This window comes from Acinonyx jubatus, chromosome D1 (genome assembly GCF_027475565.1).
Source record: "Acinonyx jubatus isolate Ajub_Pintada_27869175 chromosome D1, VMU_Ajub_asm_v1.0, whole genome shotgun sequence".
In the NCBI taxonomy this organism is placed as follows: Eukaryota; Metazoa; Chordata; class Mammalia; order Carnivora; family Felidae; genus Acinonyx; species Acinonyx jubatus.
Genome location: NC_069390.1, coordinates 49,911,958 through 49,936,110, shown reverse-complemented (window position 1 = coordinate 49,936,110; position 24,153 = coordinate 49,911,958). Strand labels below are relative to the sequence as shown.

At 38.4% G+C, this 24,153-nt stretch overlaps 2 protein-coding genes across 9 annotated transcripts in view; both read left to right on the top strand.

The window, feature by feature from the left end:
- LOC106986478 (olfactory receptor 481) overlaps positions 1–17,404 on the top strand; it is a 49,803-nt gene extending 32,399 nt beyond the window's left edge. For 7 of the 8 annotated variants that reach the window (XM_027073231.2, XM_053203523.1, XM_053203524.1 and 4 more), the window contains 2 exons: positions 5,779–5,873; positions 13,684–17,404. In XM_027073231.2, coding sequence (XP_026929032.1) covers positions 14,193–15,125 — 933 coding nt within the window. In that variant the 5' untranslated portion in view covers positions 5,779–5,873; positions 13,684–14,192 and the 3' untranslated portion in view covers positions 15,126–17,404. Of the gene's footprint in view, positions 1–5,778; positions 5,874–12,643; positions 12,695–13,683 lie in introns of all 8 variants that reach the window. The other variant, XM_053203522.1, reaches the window with a different exon arrangement.
- On the top strand, positions 99–2,982 carry LOC106986477 (olfactory receptor 508-like). Its single transcript, XM_027073256.1, is given in 4 exon segments — positions 99–122; positions 2,379–2,622; positions 2,625–2,882; positions 2,885–2,982. Coding segments are annotated over 4 exon segments (624 nt in total).
- Positions 17,405–24,153: the final 6,749 nt, after the last annotated feature.

Here is a 24,153-nt window from a genome sequence, read left to right as displayed (position 1 = left end):
CCTGCGTGTTCCTGCAGTTCAGAGGAAGACATTCCCTTTAAGCTCTTGTATCAACACATATCATAATTATCAGTGTTATCAACACAGTCTTTCCCAACATGAAGCTGGTCATTAAAAGTTTGGTAATCTAATCTCTTGAGAGTGTAAACTGTGACTCCTTGCTGTTAAAATCATTAGGGAGATTGTATCAGGTTCTGGAACACTAACTTGCCATAAGGCCAGGTCCCCAAGCCTCCCAGAATTCCAAGGATTATAATAACTGTACATTGTAGCTGCTTGCAGAAAGGGATATATTGAAGTGTTGTTGCTTGACATGGTAGTATAAAGTCAATTTTTCATCCACCAAACTGTTAAATCTTTTGGAGATAAAAATGTCTCTCTTGGGAATTCTGGGGCAAAATCTGTACCAAATATGGGTTTGGGGTTCAAAATACTGTCTTTATACTGTCAATATACTGTCTTACACTGTCTTCCTCATCTGTAAGCCTTCAATTTGAGAAAATGGCATCACAATTTATCCTGAACCAGTGATATAGAAGCAAGTGACAGAAATAAAGAGCAAAACTTATTTTGGAGGACATAATTTTAACCCAAGCTAGACGAGAGTAATGCAGACAAAACCCCACTAAAAAAAGATGTGTTCAAAATTTGAAATTATAAAAGAACAAACCCAAATGAAAACAGTAAAAAACAAGGTATGTTTGCAGACACATCAAAGAACAGATTTAGACCATCAGGTAATAATAGAATGAGCTAGTAGACAGTATAACATATTGGTTAATATTTTCAAAGGAATAAAAGAATAAGAAACCTCAGATGGGTTTTTGTTTTAGAAAAGACCACAACAATTTGAAAAAACAAACAAACAAACAAACAAACAAAGAGATAGTCTGGAAATAAAAAAATATACCCAGAAAAAATAGGTTAGACGGTAGATTATACATAACTAAAGAGAGAATTAATGAGCCGGAAGATAGATCTTAGGAATTACCCAGAATATCATATACTTATCTATGCAAAAAAATGAAAAAAATGAAAAAGTGCCATTTAGCATTATCTATCAGAATTTAAATTGGGAAAAGCTTTGACCCAATAATTTCACTTCTTAGAGCATACCCAAGAGAACTACTGGTATATAAGCATTGGCAGGGTATAGCTAAATAAATACTGATCAAACACTTAGAATGCTATGAATCATTACAAAGATTGAAGGAGATTAGTACATGCCCACAGGGAATTATCTAAAAAATATTTTTGAGTAAAAGAAAGCAATTTCAGAGCAATACAAACAGTAACATCACTCATGAAAAACCATATGGAAATCAGGAACAAGGAAGAGATTCTTGGTTATTCAAAGGGAGGACTGGGGTAGAGAAAAATATGGGGCAGGAAAAGGAAGAAGCATCTTCAATAACCGCATCTCTATTTAAGGAGTTCGAGATTTGGTGGGGGGATCTATATAATAAGTGGGAAATGCCAATGCTGCATTAAATCATAGGTCACTTTCACATGGAGCATTGTGGCTCTTCTGCAACTCCTCAGGAACTAACTGTGAGTCACAAGATAGTGTTTAAGAAAATAGTTCTAGGCTGCTTCTTAGAAATACCACGGATGACCAAAGGATAGCCCACATTAATTGTGTTGGTCCAAATCAAGTTTCAAAACAAATTTGATGTTTTCCATTGTTATATACAAATAATGAGAAGACTAAACGAAGCCCCTGAGACCTTTATGAACCTCAGACAGCATAATGGTGTAGGCATACATAAAAGCACCTAATTTTCTCAGTCTCGTTGGATTTTCTCCCATTGGATTCTCAGTGGGATGTTGACAAACCTGTGCCTCTCTGACCTGAGGTAAAAGTTTTATACTCTAAATGGTCCTAAATCCTGCGTAAATAAACCCTGTCATACAGAGATGACTCCTAGAGTTTGTCTCTGTCATAATATTTGGCCAGCAGGTAACAGTCATTCTTTGTTATTGATTTATTAATGTCCGTGCATTTGTAGCAGGAGCTACTAGTTGTTTATTTGAAATAGATTCTCAGTTATGAATTATTTGTTTACTGTTATCTATTGCTAAGTGTGTTAACATACAGCATCTCACTTAACACAGCAACCATGTGAGGCAAATATTATCTTAATTTTAAAAATAAGGATATTGAGTCTCAGAAGGATTATATAATTTTCAAGATCACCTGCCAGGTGGCAGACCTTAAATTTATCCCCAGAGATTTTGGCTCTGAAGTCTTCTCTTATTTTCATTGCAGCAACAGTACATCACGCTTTTCCATATCATACTGGCACCCACATAGTTCAGCTTGGCTCTGATGTTGTCTTTGGACACACTTTGGACAACACTTTGGCTGAGTGGCTGAGTGTTTCCTGCTGGCTGCCATGGCCTATGATCACTATGTGGCCACCCGCTCTCCACTTCTCTACTCTACACACATGTCTTCCAGAGTCTGTATCGTCTTATTGGCTGCTTCCTATCTGGGGGGATGGGTGAATGCTTCATCATTTACTGGCTGTTTATTGAGCTTGACTTTTTGTGGACCAAATAAAATCAACCATGTCTTCTGTGACCTCCCACCACTAGTGAAGCTTTCTAGTACCCATATTTATGTGCTGAAGTATCTCCTGCCATCTTAGGTGGGTCAATCATTGTAATCACATTGTTTATCATAGCTGTTTCATATCTATACATCCTGCACTTGGTCCTGAATATGCACCCCACTGAGGGAAGACACAAGGCCTTCTCTTTTTGTACTTCTCACCTCAGTGCAGCCACTTTGTTTTATGGCACAGTCACATTTGTTTATGTCATACCGAAGTCAAGCTACTCATCTGACGATATTAAAGTGGTGTCTGTGTTCTATACAGTGGGGTCCCCATGCTGAACCCCTTGATCTACAGTCTGAGAAACAAAGAGGTGAAAGAGGCAATGAGAAAATTGATGGCTAGAAAAAATAGGTCATTTTGAAAGAAGTTCAGGGTGATTCCAGAAACTGAAAAACTATAGTTTCAGGAACATATGTAATAGATGTTTATGTTGTCCATTAGCCTTATCACTTTATGTGAAGAACTATCTTAAATACACAATGCCAGTATGTTAATTAGTACCAACTTTAATTTATAATTTTCTAGGTCACAAAATATATCATTTCATGAAATTCTGCTGGGTTTGATTTAATGTATATATTTCAGCATTAGGAGACCTAGAGAATATAGTTTTACTTTTTCTCTGCTTTGCTCATTGGTTAGAGTCCATGATTACAGAGTGTTTTATTTTTCTTCTGTTAGGTTATTATTTTTAAAATATCTTCTTGTAAGTTAGTATCTTAGAAAGCATTGTGTACTCAATGGAAATGTAATTGATAGTAGTGTCAGTCCAGGTCACTTTCTCTGGAAGCCTTGGTCTGTCTTATACAGGGTTATCATAACCTTTGAAATGGAGTCTTGAAAATTTTTATTTCCACCTAGAATAAGAGACCAAAGGAATTTATTCCATACTTTTGCCACCAAAGCAACTCAATCCAGGTAACACAGAAGAACTCTGAAGGCTGAGCCTTTGAGAGTTCCTTTGAAAATTCCCAGTAGATTTTTCATATTTTTCAAAAGTTTGTCTCCAAAGACTTGTCTTTGAACCTTTGCTAACAAGCTTTTGAATGGTAGGAAAAACTACTGGGGAGTATTGGTGGGAGGAGGCTAAGGTACAGTGGAACTTTCTTTTGCAAGCCAATTGGTATTAAATTATGGATTAAGACACCCAGGCTGATGCAGGCAAGGACTATACCTGCGATCCTTCTCCCAAATATCTCCCGAAGTGTTCATTGCCACCACTTCCGTCACGACTTTATTTTAGGTGTTTATGATTGAGCCTGGACAGTTTTCACCCTCCTGAATTACTTCCCTGCCTCCAGAACCTTTTGATTAATCATGTTGAAAGATTAAAATATGGTTTTCCAATGATTACAAAAGTGATGTGTGTTATATGAATCCTAGAGTAAATGTGGATTCCAATTCTCCCTAATCCACTGTTCCCAGAATATAAATTGGTGAAAGAAGAACTCTTTACAAACAGTCAGGGATAAGAAGACAACTTGCAGAAGGAATAGCTTCAGGAAGTCCTGGTAACTCAGGTCTCCTGTGGATGATGTTATTTATCCACAGTTTTTTTAGAAAGATAACACCAGAGAGTCCGAGGCTAGTCACCAGGTTTTACAATGAAGTAATCAGGTGGGGTTCCCTCTCATCGCTCTGGACTTCTTATGTTGAGCATTTTAAAAAAGCATTTGTCAGCCATTTGCATATCTCCTTTCGTGTAATGTCTCTTCAAGTCCTTTGCCAATTTTATGCTCAGATTGTACTTTTCTTATCGATTTGTTCTTACTATAATCTGTCTACAACTCTTTTGTCAGAGTTCTGCATTTGGAAGTTATACTCCCATTCCGGTTTGCCTTATCACTCTCTTAATTGTCTTTTGATGAACGGAAGTTTTTAATTTTAATGAAGTCTAATGTAACAACGTTTTCCTTATTGTTTTGTGTTTTAGTGACAAGTTCAAGAAATCTTTTCCCAATCCAAGGCTACAAAAATATTCTCTCATGTATTCTAGAGGTTTTATACTTTTGAAACTCAGAGTTGGGCTATAATTTTACTTTGTTTCACGTATGAATTAAAAAGGGCAGAGCCAACACATATATTTACTGAGAGAATGTGTGAAACTATGTGGTTTTGCTTGTATTACCAGCTCCTCCTCCAAGACTGTTTTTTATTTTATTTTATTTTATTAATTATTTATTTTTTAATTTACATCCAAGTTAGTTAGCATATAGTGCAACTAAGATATCAGGAGTAGATTCCTTAATTCCCCTTACCCATTTAGCCCATCCCCTCTCCCACAACCCCTCCAGCAACCCTCAGTTTTTCTCTGTATTTCAGAGTCTCTTATGTTTTTTCCCCCTCCCTGTTTTTATATTCTTTTTGCTTCCCTTATGTTCATCTGTTTTGTATCTTAAAGTTCTCATATGAGTGAAGTCATATGATATTTGTCTTTCTCTGACTAATTTCACTTAGCATAATACCCTCTAGTTCCATCCATGCAGTTGCTAATGGCAAGATTTCATTCTTTTTGATTGCCGAGTAATCCTCCATTATGTATGTATGTGTGTGTGTGTGTGTGTGTATATATATATATATATATATATATATATATATATATATATATGACACCTTCTTTATCCATTCATCCACCGATGGACATTTGGGCTCTTTCCATACTTTGGCTATTGTTGATAGTGCTGCTATAAACATCGGGGTGCGTGTATCCCTTCGGAACAGCACACCTGTATCCCCTGGATAAATACCTAGTAGTGCAATTGCTGGGTCGTAGGGTAGTTCTATTTTTAATCTTTTGAGGAACCTCCATACTGTTTTCCAGAGTGACTGCACCAGTTTGCATTCTCACCAGCAGTACAAAAGAGATCCTCTTTCTCCACATCCTCGCCAACCTCTGTTGTTGCCTGAGTTGTTAATGTTAGCCATTCTGACAGGTGTGAGGTGGTGTCCCGTTGTGGTTTTGATTTATATTTCCCTGGTGATGAGTGATGTTGAGCATTTTTTCATCGTTGGTTGGCCATCTGGATGGGTTGTTTGGAGAAGTGTCTTCATGCAAGACTGCTTTTTAGATAAACTCCTTGGAGTGTAGGGGAAGGGAATTTTGGGGTGAAATGATTTACTTTTGCACTAGGGTTACTTCTGATTTCTGTCTGTCCAGGCAGTCCACGATGTCATCTAAGGATTGGCTGATTCCTTCTCATCCCTTCAAGGTCTCTCAGTATAATGCAAGCCAGACTATGCACCTGCCCTCAGGTATGCAACCTGTCACAGGTCTCTGCTCACAGGGAAACAATCCCATTACAATACACCAAAAAGAATAAAATAATCTAGGAATATATTTAGTGAAGGAGATGAAACTTCCTTTGTTTACTTTGTAAACTTGTATAGTGAAAAGTATAAAATATTGATAAAAGAAATTAAATAAGACCCAAGCAAATGTAAAAACATCCTGTGTTCTTAGGTTGGAAGACTTAATATTGTTAAAATATCCATACCTCCCAGGCAGATTCAGTGCATCCCTACCAAAATCTCAATATAATTTTTATAGAAATGGAAAAAAGAATTATAAAATTCATATGGAACCACAAAGGGCCCCCAAATAGCCAAAATAATCTTGAGAAGGAACAGCAAAGCTATAGGCATCACATTTCCTGATTCAAAATAACATTGCAAAGCTACATTAATTCAAATAGTATGGTACTGACATAAAGACATACGTCTAGGCCAATGAATAGAATAGAGTACCAGAAATATGTTAATGCATATACAGTCAAATAATTTTCAACAAAGTCACCAAGAATACACAGTGAGGAAAGTCTCTTCAATAAATGGTGTTGGGAAAAGTGGATATCCATATTCAAAAGAATGAAATTGAACTCTTTTTTTTTTAATTTAAATACAAGTTAGTTAACATATAGTGTAATAATGACTTCAGGAGGGGGCGCCTGGGTGGCTCAGTCGGTTGAGCGTCCGACTTCGGCTCAGGTCACGATCTCGCGGTCCGTGAGTTCGAGCCCTGCATCGGGCTCTGGGCTGATGGCTCAGAGCCTGGAGCCTGCTTCCGATTCTGTGTCTTCCTCTCTCTCTGCCCCTCTGCCGTTCATGCTCTGTCTCTCTCTGTCTCAAAAATAAATAAACGTTAAAAAAAATTTTTTTTTAAAATAATGACTTCAGGAGTAGAATTTAGTGATTCTTCGCTTATAGATAACACCCAGTACTCATCTAAACAAGCCTTCCTTGATGCCCCTCGCCCATTTAGCCCATCCCCCCACCCAACATCCCTCCAGCAACCCTCAGTTTGTTCTCTGTATTTAAGAGTCTCTTATGGCTTATCTCCCTCTCTGTTTTTATATTATTTTTGCTTCCCTTGAACTCTTATCTTAAAGTAAACAAAAGAATCAACTCAAAATGGATTAAAGACTTAAATGTAAGAAATAAAACTGCAAGAAGAAAACCCCTGGAAGAAAACAGGGGAAAAGTTTCATGTCATTGGTCTTGGCAATAATGTTTTTGGTATGACATTGAAATCACAGGCAACAAAACCAACGAAATCACAGGCAAACAAAATCACAGGTAACAAAAATAGATAAGTGGGACTACATCAAACTTAAAGCTTCTGCACAGCAATGAAAACCATCACCAAAGTGAAAAGGTAACTACAGAATGAGAAAATATTTGCAAATGATATATCTGATAAGGCATTAATTTCCAAAATATATAAGGAACAGCTCAGCAAAGACAACTCAATAGCAAAAACAAGAAATGGCCAAGAGGTACCAGGAAAGATACTCAACATCGCTCATCATCATGTAGATGCAAATCAAAACCATGATGAAATATCACCTCATATGTGTCAAGATGGCTATTATCAAAAAAACAAAAGGTAAGTGTAGGTGAAGGGCACCTGGGTGGATCAGTCAGTTAAGTGTCCCACTTCGGTTCAGGTCATGATCTCACGATCTGTGGGTTTAAGCCCCGCGTCAGGCTCTGTGCTGAAAGCTCTGAGCCTGGAGCCTGCTTTGGATTCTGTGTCTCCCTCTCTCTGCCCCTGCCTCACTCATGCTCTGTCTCTCTCTCTCTCTCTCTCTCTCTCTCTCTCTCTCTCTCAAAAATAACTAAAAACATTAAAAAATTTAAACTTTTTTTCAAAAAGATAATTGTAGGTGAGTATGTGGAGAGAGGGCAAACTTTTATACATTGTTGCTGGGAATGCAAAATGGTACAGCTGCTATGAAAACCAGTATGGAGGTTGCTCAATTAAGAATAGAACTACCGTATCATTCAGTAATCCCAACTCTAAATATTTATCTAAAAGAACTGTAATCAGTATCTCAGAGATATTAGCACTCACATGTTCACTCCAGCACTATTGACAATAGCCAAGATATGAGAAAGCAACTTAAATGTCTACTCACAGGTAAATGGATAAAGAAAATTTGGTATATATACATACAACGGAATCTTTTTTAGTCTTGAAAAGAGGAAATTCTGCAATATGTGATAACATGGATGAACTTGGAAGACATTATGCTGAGTGAAATAAGCCAGTCACAGAAGGACTAACACTACATGATTCTACTTTATGGTGTACCTAAAACAGTCAAAGTCACAGACTCAAGAGTGGAATGATGCTTGTCAGAGGCTGGAATTGGAGTAAGATGGAAAGTTGCTAACCAACAGGCATAAGGTTGCAGTTAAGCAAGAGAAATACGTTCTAAAGATCTGCTGCAGAACATTGTATTGTAGTCAACAAGACCGTATTGTACACCTAAAAGCCTGTTGAGATGTCTCGTGTCAAGTCTGGTACTGCTATGTACCAGGCACTCTGCAATGTTCTAAGCATAAGTGTGGAACAAAGCAGACATGATCCTTCCCTCATGTAAGTGTAGGAAAGTAGTCCAAAAAAAAAAAAAAAAAGACCCGGAGCAATTATTTACACTAGTATCATCATAATTAAAAGTATAATAGATGCAGAACATATTTTGGGATTCTCTGAAACTATACACCATGAGACTATGACTTAGTCCAGGGTGTCAGAGGAAGTTTGAACAGTGAAATAAATTTAACCTGAGACCTAAGGTGACTAGGAATTGATCTTCTGTTGAAAGGGGGTGGAGTGATGAATATAACCAAAAAATGGTTTTTAGTTGTGGGAGTACCTATTTATCTTTAGGTCCTAGTATAGTATCTGATACACAGAAAGATTTTCTAAAAATTGTTTAACACTAATTCAACAAACGTATTCAGTGCCTCCTACATTCTCAGCATTGCACCATTAAAGGATACAAAAATAGTCATAGACACTGCACTTTCAACCAAGGAAAGAGCAAGATGTTCCAACTATAATGGATACTAATCAAATGGTGTGAACAAAATGTTGAGAGGAGGACAGGAATGAAGGGAATTTAATTCTCGCAGATATGATCTGAGCTATTTTTGTGGAATTGATGGCCACCTATTTGTGTCATTTATCAGCCACAGTTGGGCTTCCTTAAAACCTAAAGGAGATCAAGTGGGATTCATTCCTGGGCTGCAGGGCTGGTTCAACATTCGCAAATCAATCAACGTGATACATCACATTAATAAAAGAAAAGATAAGAACCATATGATCCTGTCAATCGATGCAGAAAAGGCCTCTGACAAAATCCAGCACCCTTTCTTAATAAAAACCCTTGAGAAAGTCGGGATAGAAGGAACATACTTAAACATCATAAAAGCCATTTATGAAAAGCCCACAGCTAACATCATCCTCAATGGGGAAAAACTGAGAGCTTTTTCCTTGAGATCAGGAACACGACAGGGATGCCCACTCTCACCGCTGTTGTTTAACATAGTGTTGGAAGTTCTAGCATCAGCAATCAGACAATAAAAGGAAATCAAAGGCATCAAAGTTGGCAAAGATGAAGTCAAGCTTTCACTTTTTGCAGATGACATGATATTATACATGGAAAACCCGATAGACTCCACCAAAATTCTGCTAGAACTGATACATGAATTTAGCAAAGTGGCAGGATACAAAATCAATGTACAGAAATCAGTTGCATTCTTATACATTAATAATGAAGCAACAGAAAGACAAATAAACTGATCCCATTCCCAATTGCACCAAGAATCACAAAATACCTAGGAATAAACCTACCCAAAGATGTAAAAGATCTGTATGCTGAAAACTATAGAAAGCTTATGAAGGAAATTGAAGAAGATACAAAGAAATGGAAAAACATTCCATGCTCATGGATTGGAAGAATAAATATTGTCAAAATGTCAATACTACCCAAAGCTATCTACACATTCAATGCAATCCCAATTAAAATTGCACCAGCATTCTTCTCAAAGCTAGAATGAGCAATCGTAAAATTTGTATGGAACCACAGAAGACCCCGAATCGCCAAAGTAATTTTGAAGAAGAAGACCAAACCGGGAGGCATCACAATCCCAGACTTTAGCCTCTACTACAAAGCTGTCATCATCAAGACAGCATGGTATTGGCACAAAAACAGACACATAGACCAATGGAATAGAATAGAGACTCCAGAACTGGACCCACAAACGTATGGCCAACTAATCTTTGACAAAGCAGGAAAGAATATCCAATGGAAAAAAGACAGTCTCTTTAACAAATGGTGCTGGGAGAACTGGACAGCAACATGCAGAAGAATGAAACTAGACCACTTTCTTACACCATTCAAAAATAAATTCAAAATGGATAAAGGACTGAATGTGAGACAGGAAACCATCAAAACCCTAGAGGAGAAAGCAGGAAAAAAACCTCTCTGACCTCAGCCCCAGCAATTTCTTACTTGACACATCCCCAAGGGCAAGGGAATTAAAAGCAAAAATGAACTATTGGGACCTCATGAAGATAAAAACTTCTGCACAGCAAAGGAAACAATCAACAAAACTAAAAGGTAACTGATGGAATGGGAAAAGATATTTGCAAATGGCATATTGGACAAAGGGCTAGTGTCCAAAATCTATAAAGAACCCACCAAACTCCACACCCAAAAAACAAATGATCCAGTGAAGAAATGGGCAGAAAACACGAATAGACACTTCTCTAAAGAAGACATCCAGATGGCCAACAGGCACATGAAAAGATGCTCAACGTCACTCCTCATCAGGGAAATACAAATCAAAACCACACTCAGATATCACCTCACGCCAGTCAGAGTGGCTAAAATGAACAAATCAGGAGACTATAGATGCTGGAGTGGATGTGGAGAAACGGGATACCTCTTGCACTGTTAGTGGGAATGCAAACTGGTGCAGCCACTCTGTAAAACAGTGTGGAGGTTCCTCAAAAAATTAAAAATAGACCTACCCCATGACCCAGCAATAGCACTGCTAGGAATTTACCCAAGGGATACAGGAGTGCTGATGAAGAGGGGCACTTGTACCCCAATGTTTATAGCAGCACTTTCAACAATAGCCAAATTATGGAAAGAGCCTAAATGTCCATCAACTGATGAATGGACAAAGAAATTGTGGTTTATATACACAATAGAATACTACTTGGCAATGAGAAAGAATGAAATATGGCCTTTGGTAGCAACATGGGTGGAACTGGAGAGTGTTATGCTAAGTGAAATAAGTCATACAGAGAAAGACAGATACCATATGTTTTCACTCTTATGTGGATCCTGAGAAACTTAACAGACCATGGGGGAGAGGAAGGAGAAAAAAAGCTAGGGAGGGAGGGAGCCAAACCATAAGAGACTCTTAAAAACTGAGAACAAACTGAGGGTTGATGGGGGGTGGGAGGGAGGGGAGGGTGAGTGATGGGTATTGAGGAGGGCACCTTTTGGGATGAGCACTGGGTGTTGTATGGAAACGAATTTGACAATAAATTTCATATTAAAAAAAAAAACCTAAAGGAATAGTATCTTTCTAGGACAGAGGGAGTCTCATAGTATGCCCATTTCCTAATTTGGTGGCTTTGAGGTGTTTAAGCTGTTAGAACCTCCTAATATGAATTATCACATTTAGCTTTGTTCTGAAGGTTATTGACTAATGGGCTCTTCAAGCCCAGAATCAAAGGTACCTGTCCTTCAACCTTAGAGAATGTTCTGCTATGTGGCCATGGTTCAAGAATACAACCAGAGTTGATTGTGGCCATGTATCTTTGACAATCTGCCAGTCAATGTGGAAGTTGTGGTAGGCAGAGTTCTAAGAAAAATGTTAGTGTGAGATTCATTGTTTTATTAAGAGTTGATGGATTAAGGTTGGCAAAGGGGAGAAGGAATAGCATGTGCGTGAGAATCTCTGCCACCAATAAGCATGGGATGTATGTGAAGTGTCCTAGATCCACATTACATGTAAAAAATACATACGATTTTTTAAAAGTTACATCACTTATGTTGAAAATAATATTGCAATTCCAATGGACTCATGTTTATAAGTTAAACTGTACTAGGAAACCCACATTATCTCTAAACATAGGTGACATGAAAACCTGGGCCACTGAATATAGCCATACTTCAGAAATGTCACAAATTGTCACAGCCATATTAGTCATGTTGATCTAATAATCAACTTCAATGGTAGTAAAATATTATAATATTTTTCAGTTTATTTAAATTTAAATGTTTAATTATTATATTTAATTAAAAAAATAAAAGGAACCACAGAGTATTGAGAAAGTATTTCATTCACACACTTTTACATAATCAGGTTTACATGCTATTTCTCTGTCCCAGTAGATATGCGCATGTAATTTCTCTATCCCAGTGGATTCTCAGTGTAGTTTTCCAGGACAAATAAAGAAATTAACTTGTAATTACAAGTGACGTAAGTGATTTTGGCCTTATCTCAAATGACATAAGCCTCACTTAAATATGGCACTGCTTTACAGTGACAACTCCTTGGAGCCTATCCCTAGTGTTGTAGTGGATGTGTCCCTAATTTATACTGTTCTTTGTTAAGGGATACTGAAATATTTGATTCTCTTACATGTACCAGAAGTTACAAGTCGATTATTTCAAGTTCATCACTAGTAATTGAGCATCTATTTGTTGTGTGCACAGTGCTTGGTATTTTCATCCACATCATATCATTTAACACAAGAATCACATAAGGTATGTATTATTATTTCCTTTTTAGAGGAGAGGAAACAGAAGGTCAACAATGTCTTTCAATGTGCCTATGATTCCATAGATAGTGAGAGGCAGAGCTAGAAACTGATATCAAGTTTGTGTGGCTGCAAAGTCCATGGTCTTTGTGCACATCACTTTGCCTTCCCTCCTGGCACTCATATCCAACTTTGAAAGCTTTTGTGCCTTTCATACACTTATTTTTTCTAAAGTAATTCTTTTCAGGCTGAGGCTTTGTCTCATTTAAAAAAAAAAAAAACAAAAGCCAGAATGTGAGAAGTCAGACACATAACCCTAGTACTGCTCATATTGTAGGATATCATGGTCATGATTCACACACAACTTTTGGGGAAATGTCCATGCTTGCTGATAGTTATGTATGTATGTTTTCTTAATTCTTCAGATTGAAGTTCTTCAAGAAAAATCAAATTATTCAGAAGAATATGTTGCTCTTTAATCTAGAAAAGCCATGGAAATGGCCGAATGTAACTAACATACTCTCCCCTGTCCTTGCTATGTGCTCTAATTTGAACCAAGGGAATATTATTCTGAAATGATCGTTTTTCTTCCAATCCAATTTCCTAGCCTCCCTAGCTGGCTACTTCCATCCATACCTCTCTAACTACTCTCTCCCCCCATCACCATCATATGCCCCCACTTCTTATTTCCCTATAGTTTCATACTACAACCGATGAAACCATCACTTACCAATGTAGGTCTCCAAATGCTTCAGTTCACTTTCCAATTACTCCCAGTCCATAAAAATACCTGGACTCTTCTCTGCTTCATGTAGTCCAAGAAGCATGAAAAAGCATGATGTGAGAGATAAATCTTGGAAGATTTTGCAAAATATACTGGATTTAGCTCATAACAATAAGAAAAATTGTGTTTGGCCCATTCAGCTTGAACATAGACACTTTCCAGCCCTTGGTATCAATGATAACTAAGGATGTGATTTTTTTTTTTCATTCCAGGAAAAGGATCAAGTCAGAAAAACATGTCAAAATCAACTCGATACTTTTTGGTCCAGTAATTGGATAAATGGTGATAGTATTTACTGAAAAGAGAATACTGGTACAGAGGCACATTTGGGATGAGGGTAGAAAATCAAGAGCTGACCTTTCTATAATCACTTAGGTTATTTACAGTTTATGTTATTACAATCAATATTGCTGTAACATCATTTTACATATTCTTGTACACATGGGGAAGACTTACTCTACAGTATTTTATACAGTATAGGAGTAAAATAGCTGAATTCTAAGGTAATCGAGTCTCCAATTTTAATATATTCATGGAATTTGAAAAGAAAATTTGTGTGCACAAAGTATTCTAGAAGTGAGGCAAAGTTACCATTTAAAAATTTTAATTGTAGGGTTCTCTACAGGTATCTTCATTAAATTAAGATACCCCATTAATGTGGGGTAATTTCAACCATTTTAAACTCTGGTTCTGATTTCAATAGCCACCATTAAATGAATAGATGGAAAACCACACAGCAGTGACAGAGTTCATTATTCTGGGATTAACAGATAATCCCACACTATGTGCCATCTTCTTTGTGATTTTTCTGGGAGTTTATGTAGTTACCATAGTGGGAAATATCAGTATAATCATCTTAATCCGAAGCAGCCCACAGCTGCACACCCCAATGTACCTTTTTCTCAGCCATTTGGCCTTTGTGGACATTGGGTATTCCACGTCAGTCACGCCAATCATGCTAATGAGTTTTTTAAGAGAGAAAACAACTATCCCTATCACTGGTTGTATAGCCCAGCTTGGCTCTGATGTCACTTTTGGGACTACAGAATGCTTCCTGCTGGCTACCATGGCCTACGATCGCTATGTGGCCATCTGCTCTCCCTTACTCTACTCCACCCAGATGTCCTCAGTGGTCTGCTTCCTCCTACTGGGGGCTTCCTACCTGGGTGGATGCATGAACGCTTCATCATTTACAAGCTGTCTGATGAATCTATCTTTCTGTGGACCAAATAAAATCAACCATTTTTTCTGTGACCTCTTTCCACTCTTGAAGCTTTCTTGTGGCCATGTTTTTATTGCTGAAATATCTCCCGCCATCTCTTCTGCATCCGTCCTCATAAGCACACTGTTTACCATAATTGTGTCCTACAGCTACATCCTCCACTCAATTCTGAATATGCGCTCTACTGAGGGGAGGAAGAAGGCCTTCTCAACCTGCACTTCCCACCTCACTGCCGTCACTTTGTTTTATGGGACAGTTTTGTTCGTTTATGTGATGCCCAAGTCCAGTTATTCAGCTGATCAGGTCAAAGTGGCCTCTGTCATCTATACAGTGGTGGTCCCCATGTTGAATCCCCTCATCTACAGTCTGAGGAACAAGGAGGTGAAAGGGGCCATGAGAAAACTAATGGCCAGAACACACTGGTTTTCCTGAATCAGATCAGATATAAATCCATAAATAACAAAGCAATGATTTGGGGAAACATTTGTGCTGGATACTTTAATGATATTTATCATTAACTTCATCACTTTGATAGTGAAGAACTCCTATAAATGTAAAAAGCCAATGTTTACTTCCATATAGAAAGTTAAATGTATCATTTAATGTGGAAATTTGTTTCATTCAAATTAAATATGAACTTTTCAAGGTAAGAATACCTGCTTGCAAAATAGTTTCATTAATCAGTTGTGACTCCTATATTAAATACAGAGAGCTATTTCCACCAAAGATCAAATTTAATTGAATTCCATCTAGTTAAATAACATTTGGGAAAAAAATTTGTCCCCAACAGATCTGTAATAAAAGATAATATTGACAAGTCAGGACGTTCAGGCCACTTCCTTTAAAGGTACTGCCCTGCCTTTGTCAATGTATATTTAAACATTTGGGAACATTGATGTTCATGTCTCCAGAAAGCCTCTATGTCCACTTTATTGAAGCGAGAGCAAAGATCATGATTCCTCTGCTTGGCCATTAAGAGATCCAACCCAGATAACACAGAAGAGACCTTGTATACACCTGTGCTGACTCTTTTTACAATGTAAGTCTTACCAGATGAGTCTAGGGTAAGATTTCAGAAGCTGAGGTTTCTTTGGAGGGGGAGACTGGGACATTGGGACTTTGTTTCAGCAATAATTTATAGGTAGGAGGCACGAAATTATGGGTCAGGCAAATAATACGTTTGCCACACATTTTGTAATGTCTCTCAAGGAGGCGTCCACTGTCCCTGCTTCTTCCACTGACCTTTTGGCGCTTATGATCCCGTCTGGTTATGGCAGTTGCCTCTAAATTGATTCCCTGCCTCCTGTATGCCTTTCACAATGATTTATGATTAATATTTTAGCTAATATATTTTGTTAGCATATGAATGATGTCAGACAAATTCTGAGACACTTTGGAGGGACCACTTTGCGAGCTGAGCTGGTAAAGCGCCAAAGTCAGCACGGACACAGCCCTTTGCAAAGAGAGGGCTCCCAAAGGTATGACTTCAGTCTTGGAAAAGGGCATGTTCGAGTCACGGTGGGAGATCTGCACTCTGGTGGTTGAAGTTTTTCGCTGAGTGTTTCTGGAAGTCTTTGTCTTCTTCTTTCCTCCTATACTTTGCTTTTCACCAGGATTCATCTTCAGCCCTCTTCCCTCTCCTCCTCCCCATGATCCCCATAGGTAATCTTATCTTCTCCCATGAGCTCAGCTGCCACTGGTGTGGTGAGAGTCCCTACACACCTTCCTTGAAGGACAGATGAACTTCTTCACTGGCCTTTCCCCCCAAGACTCTCAAACTCAGTGTGCCCTGACTGTATTTATCGTATTTCTCACAAAATTATTCCTTTTCCTCTGGTTCTTTCCCAATTAGTGGCAACTCTTTGTAAGGCCTAGTACTGCAAGACATTTGGGGCAACTCTCACCGCACACCCATCAAAATAGTCTGCCTCCCTCCACCCCATTCCTTCTGTCAGATGGAAGACATGTTGCATACTGGTGTCTCCCATATCTAAGTCTCTTCTGTCTAAGCACGTAAAGACTCCCCAGTTGATTGTGGTAAGTCCATACTGAGATTTTTTCCTTCATACTTCCACTTGAAGGGATTCAATAATCCAATCACCCAGATGTAGGATGTGTGGCACTGTTACAACTTTTAGTGGAGAGGATAGGCGTCGACACTTATCTTTTCCCTCCCAAGTTCTCAATCAACCGAGGAGATGACAAAAAGAGAAGGCATATGGGAGAGCAAAAATATTAACCTATATCAATGAAGGAGCTGATATTAGAGTAGGTGACACATATTTGTGGACACGTGCTTTCATGTTCTGAATCCCAGAATCTGACACTCCCCTTCCCTGTCCCTGGTCTCTGCAGTGAGAGTAGGCCTGTCTCCATCCATTTATATCATGGCCAAGAGCAGCCCAGAGCACTGAGGGCAGACTCACTCCCAAGAGAAAGGGGAAGGCAAAAGGCTGGGATTTCTGTTATGGGTTGAAGTGTGTCCCTCAAAAATTCATCCTAACCACCAGTATCTCAGAGTGTGATCTTACCTGGGAATATGGTTGTTACAGGTGTAATTAGTTAAGATGAAGTCATATTGGAGGAGGCTGGGCTTCTAATCCAATATTACTGGTATCCTTATTTTTTTTTAAAAAAAGAAGAATTTGGATACAGACAGCACACAGGAGGAACCTCATATGAAAATAAAAACAGAGAAGTGGGTTATGCTTCTACAATCCAAGTGGGTTATGCCCACAAACCATCAGAAGCTAAGTGAGAGAGATGGAAGGAATCCCACAGTTCTCAAAAGGAAGCAACCCTGCTGACACCTTGATCTTGGACTCCTGAACTGTGAAAGAAACAATTTTTGTTGTTTAAGCCACTCAGTTTATGGTACTTTGTTAAGGTACCGAGCTAATATTACTATATATCTAGTTTTCCCCTCCAAACTTACCATCAGCTAATTTATTACTTCTAGGGAAGGAAGGAGTGAAGGCTAAGAAAGGTGTGTTATGGGGGTACCTGGGTGGCTCAGTTGGTTAAGCATCTGACTTCGGCTCAGGCTATAATCTCACGGTTTGTGAGTTCGAGCCCCACATCAGGCTTTGTGCTAACAGCTCAGAGCCTGAAGCCTGCTTTGGATTCTGTGTCTCCTTCTCTCTCTCTGCCCCTCCTCCATTTGTGCTCTCTCTCTGTCTCTCTTTCTCTCTCTCAAAAATAAATAAACATTAAAAAAAATTTTTTTAAGTGTGTTATGCTAGTAGATATCTCTTCCAAAGGGGGATAGAGAATATTAGGAATGGTCAAAAGCATTTTCCCCAAACAGCACATCAAAAAATAAGGATCAAGGATATCTCTGTGGCGGGACACCTGAGTGGCTCAGTCAGTTAAGCATCCAACTTCAGCCCAGGTCATGATCTTGCAGTTCATGAATTCGAACCCTGCATCAGGCTCTGTGCTGACAGCTCGAAGCCTGGAGCCTGCTTCTGATTCCGTGTCTCCTTCTCTCTCTGCCCCTGCCCTGCTCGTGCACTCTCTCTCTCTCTCAAAAATAAAAACAAACATTACAAAAATAATAATTAAAAAAAAGAATATCCCTGTGGGAATAATCAAAAACTCCTTTTGTAAGAATTTTATTTTTTGAAGTTTCCTGATTACTATGGATTGTAGACTGGGAACAATCAAAAACTCCTTTTGTAAAAAAATGTTTTTGGAAGCTTCTTGATTACTATAGATTGTAGTTTGCTACTTGGAAGGCAGAAATATGAACTGGGCGGGGCGCCTGGCTGGCTCATTTGGAAGAGCATGGGACTCTTGATCTTGGGGTTGTGAGTTGGAGCATGTTGTGTGTAGAGATCACTTAAAAATAATATCTTAAAAAAAAAGAAGTATGACCTGGGAAAAAATTTTAAAGATCCAAAACTGTTGTATTGTTAAAATATTCTCAGTCTATATAAATTTCAGGAAATTTTTCTTCTGCAGTAGATTGGGATTTAGCAAGTCAGTGACATTCCTGCCATTCTGTGAACCTTACCTGTAGTGGAGTATTGGAGAAGATTGAAGGCAAAGGGGAAGAGAGGAGATCATTTCTTGGGGGTAAGGAAATCATCATGTACTGTGATTGGGGTGGTGGTTATACAAATGTTTACATTTGTCAGAAGTCATCAACCTGTAGATTTAAATTGTGTGTATGTAAATTATTATACTTCAATAAAGTTGCTATTTTGGAAGATTCTACAAGAGAGTACTCAGTTCATTCTCATTTTAATCTGAGGCTTCAGGCAGCGGAGGTGATAGGATTATCATCTGCCTATTAATGTAGACCAACTCTATTTCTTAATTATTTCCCAAAGCTGTTCCCTCAACTACTGCACCTGCTCTAGTTCCCCAGACATTCATTCTTTCTGTGCCCTTCATTCCTTTCTTCAGCACTATGCCTATACTAGCATTGACTTTCTTTCTGCTTAAAAAACTTTATTTCTTCTTTTACTACAGGTTTGCTGGTGATGAATTTTAACAGTTTCAGGTGGGTTTGGGGTCGGGGGTTTTTTGTTTGCTTGTTTTGGGGGGGTGGTCATAAAAAGTTATTCCACCTTCATTTTTTTTTCCACTTATTTTTTTTTTTTAATTTTGAAATAATTCTAGATTCAAGGAAGCTGCAAAGATAGTACAGAGAGGTCCTGTGAACCCTTTATCTAATTTCAACCAGGGCTTACTACAGTACCGCACAAAACCAAGAAACGGACATTGATACAATGTATTGGTAACCTTCTGTGCACCTTCATTCTTGAAGATAACTCTGGGTAGAATTCTAGGTTGTCCGTGAAAAATCTTCAAGCACCTTTAAGATGTAATTGTTCTCGTGCTTCTACCATTTCTCTAAAAAGTGTAGCTTTCAGTTTTCCTCCCTCCTTCTCCCCTCCTCTTTTTCAAAGGGAATATGTCTTTCATTTCCCTCCTGTTGGGGAACATCAAAAGTCATCAAAAAAGGATGACTTCCCACTGACCCTGGAGCTGGACCCGGGCATTCAGAGGCTGCTAGCACCGTCCCTGTCCTTGGAATGTGGGTTCCGCTCTCCTTTCCCGCTCCCAGAGGCTGCTCCAAGGAACACAGCCTTGAGATAGTAACGTGGTATTGAAAACACCTGCATGGTCTGCGTGACTGCACCCATTTAAGGCCTATTTACAAGCTGTTAAAGTTCCGCTGGTGGGTGTGGGGATCCATTTGTCGTCTTGCTGCCGCCAGAGACAAGCCTGGTATGTAAATTCCCCTTGTTTATTACAACTGCCACCTTCTAACCTGGACGTGGCGTCCAATCTTTCTTTGGTTTCTCCCTGCCCTCTGTGTAGGGGGCTGGCTTCAAATCTTACCTTGAAAGTTCCCAGGAGGGGGTTGAAAACCAGCACCCTCAAGCTTTTCACACTTTATTTTGCTTTTGGCTTCTGTCTTATGATTTCCGGAAGTGTGATTGTTCCTACATTTACCGTATTTGGAAGATGCAGGATGTCTTGAATTTGTGGCTCATGGTCTTTTGTGTTTGGAATATTATCAATGAATATTTCTACAGAAATTTCTTCTCCTTTTGGCTTGGACTTCATTGCACATGCGTTAGATCTTTTCACAACTTCCAGTATAGCTCTCACACTTTTTGTATTTTTATTATTATTTTTTCTTCATCCAGTAACATGTATGTTCTCTGCTGACCTCTCAGTTTACTAACCCTCTTTTCTGCTGTATCCAATCTACTATGAATTCATCTGCTGAAGTCCTAATTTATTTTTCATTTCCAAGATTTAAACTTGATTCTTTTTATTTTGTTTTTCTTTTAAAAAAGTTTTTGCATTTAGTTCTCTGGTGTGATTCTTCATGTTACTCTTCTGTTTTTCTTAGATATGTTATTGACATTTATTTTGAAATACCTGTTTTTTATTCATTTGGTCCTGGCAAATCACTGGCATACCTTATCGTTTTATTTTGAATGATAGGCAATACAGATAAAAAATTGTAGAGTTTCTGGATGAGATTATCTTCCTCCAAAGTGTATTCAGTATTCTTCTAGCAGGCAGATAGAGCACTGGATTAATCCCTTTGAAGAAATGGAATTATAGTCCCCAAATGGGTCATTCACATAATAAAACAACTCTATGTATTCTTATACAATAGCTTCTAAACTTGCATCGTAGTACAACAGTGGTGGTATTCCCAGTGTAGGTTAGGCGCTGTGCTTTGTTGGGGAGGACCTAATTCTGATTTGACCTTATTTCTAGGATGTAGCAATTACCCCTAGGGTATGGTCTTTTAGGACTCTCAAGTAAAAGCACAAGGTGTTATAGGTCCCCTCCACCTTAAACAGCCTATCAAGCCAGCACTACAAAATGCCAGAATCTCTGGAAAGATGTTCTGCCTCCCACAGTCTGATTTCCACTTGGTGTTTTGATGTCTTGCCAGCCCTTGTGCAACTCGGAAGTAGTCACATTCCTTAAAAAGAAATTACGCAAAGGATTTGGGGCTCACATCTCTTCAGTTTTTCCTCTCCAGGATCTTGGCCTCGAAAGTCTTAGCTGCCTTGGCATCTCTGACCTCAAACTACTTTTTTTTTATTTAAAAAAATTTTTTTAATGTTTATTTATTTTTTGAGAGTGAGACAGAGAGGCAGAGAGAGAGGAAGACAGAATCCAAAGCAGGTTCCAGGCTCCGAGCTGTCAGCACAGAGCCTGATGCAGGGCTCGAACTCACAAGTTGTGAGATCATTACCTGAGCCGAAGTCAGACGCTCAGCTGACTGAGCCACCCAGGCGCCCCTCTCCCCTCAAACTTCTATGTACTCACCCTGCCATGCCGCCTAAAGCCCCAGGCTGTAGCTTTTTGCTCAGTCTCTATCCCTCTTGATATCATTTTGCAAATGCATTTGTGAGGCTCAAGGAAGGATTTACTGGTGAAATGACATTTAAACTGAGACATACAGAAAGATAGGAGTAGAATGATTATTTCTAGTTGGAAATGCAGTTGCAGAAACTTGGGTGGGTGAAAGTAGTGATGTGGGAGGTTGAATGAATTATCCTTAGCTCAAAGTACAATGTCTGGTACAGAGCGAGCATTTGACAAATATCTGTTGGTTAAACATTAATTCTAATTCAGTGAATATTTATTTAGTCTCTATTCCTGACACTAGATTATGAACTGCGAACACAAAGTTGAGTATGCCATTTGCTTTTCTTTCAAGAAGTTCACAAAGAAATGGTTCTTAAAAATACAATAGTTTCCATTCAAATGATGTGAATAAAGTACGAGTTGCCATTTTTCAATCTGTAAAAATGTTTAATTTTCTTATTAATGTATATATTTAAGGTGTACAAGATGATTTTTGACATACATATACATAGTGAAATGATTAATGAAGTCAAGCTAATTAACATACCCATTTTCTCACATAGTTACCTTTTTCTGGTGTGGTGAAAACACCTGAAATTTACTCTCTCAGCAAACTTCCAGTATTAAATACAGTATTTTTAACTACATTCACCATGCTGTACTTTAGATCGCTAAAACAAATTCATTCTACGTAATTGCATTTTGTACTCTTTGACCAACATCTCCCCATGTCTGCCACCTCCCCAATGCTGGCAACTACTATTCTACTCTCTGCTTCTATGAATATGACTTTCATGTCTAAGTGAGATCAGGCAGTACTTTTATTTCTTTGTCTGGCTCATTTTACTTGGCATAATGTCTACAACACCCATGCTGTTGCAAATGGCAAGTTTTCCTTCTTTTTTATGGCTGAATAATATTCCATTGTGTATGTATACCACACCTATTGATAGCGTGTGGTTTTTAATCTTTCATTCTGTTTTTTTTATTTTTATTTTTTTATATTTTTAATTTATTTTTTAATTTACATCCAAGTTAGTTAGCATATAGTGCTATAATGATTTCAGGGGTAGATGCCAGTGATTCATCCCCTATGTATAACACCCAGTGCTCATCCCAACAAGTATCCTCCCTTATGCCTCTTATTCAGCCCATCCCCAAACCCATAACCCCTCCAGCAACCCTCAGTTTGTTCTCTGTATTTAAAAGTCTCTTCTGTTTTGTCCCCCTCCCTGTTTTTATATTCTTTTTGCTTCCCTTCCCTTAGGTTCATCTGTTTTGTATCTTAAAGTCCTAATATGAGTGAAATCCTATGATATTTGTCTTTCTCGGACTGACTAATTTTGCTTAGCATAATACCCTCTAGTTCCATCCACATAGTTGCAAATGGCAAGATTTCGTTCTTTTTGATTGCCAAGTAGTACTCCATTGTGTGTGTGTGTGTGTGTGTGTGTGTGTGTGTGTGTGTGTGTGTGTGTATACCACATCCTCTTTATCCATTCATCTGTCGATGGATATATGGGATCTTTCCATAATTTGGCTATTGTTGATAGTGCTGCTATAAACATTAGGGTGCATGTGCCCCTTTGAAACAGCACACCTGTATCCCTTAGATAAATACCTAGTAGTGCAACTGCTGGGTTGTAGGGTAGTTCTGTTTTTAATTTTTTGAGGAATCCATACTGTTTTCCAAAGTGGCTGCACCAGCTTGCATTCCCACGAGCAGTGCAAAAGAGATCCTCTTTCTCTGCATCCTCGGACCTCACCTTATCTTGATGAGGTCCGAGTAGTTCATATAGTCCGAGTGGTTGGCTATCATATCGGTTCATTATTGCCTCTGGAGACGTGTTGAGTAAGAAGTTGCTGCGGCCAAGGTCAAAGAAGTTTTTGCCTGCTTTCTCCTCTAGGATTTTGATGGCTTCCTGTATTATGTGTAGGCCTTTCATCCATTTTGAGTTTATTTTTGTATATGGGGTAAGACAGTGGTCCACATTCATTTTTCTGCATGTCACTGTCCAATTTTCCCAGCACCATTTGCTGAAGAGACTGTCATTATTCCAGAAGATATCCTTTCCTGCTTTGTCAAAGATTAGTTGGCCATACATTTGTGGGTCCATTTCTGGGTTCTCTATTCTGTTACATTGATCTTAGTGTCTGTTTTTGTGCTAGTACCATACTGTTTTGATGATTACAGCTTTGTAATACAGCTTGAAGTCCAGGATTCTGATGCCTCCAGCTTTGGTTTTCTTTTTCAGGATCCCTTTAGCTATTCGGGATCTTTTCTGGTTACATACACATTTTAGAATTGTTTGTTTTAGCTCTGTGAAGAATTCTGGTATTGTTTTGATAGGGATTGAATTGAATATATATATTGCTTTGAGTAGTATTGACATTTTAACAATATTTGTTCTTCCAATCCAGGAGCATGGAATATTTTTCCATTTTTTGTGTGTGTCTTCTTCAATTTCTTTCATAAGCTTTCTGTAATTTTCAGTATGTAGATTTTATACCTCTTTGGTTGGGTTTATTCCTGGGTATTTCATGATTTTTCATGCAATTGTAAATGGGATCAATTCTCGATTTCTCTTTCTGTTGCTTCATTATTGGT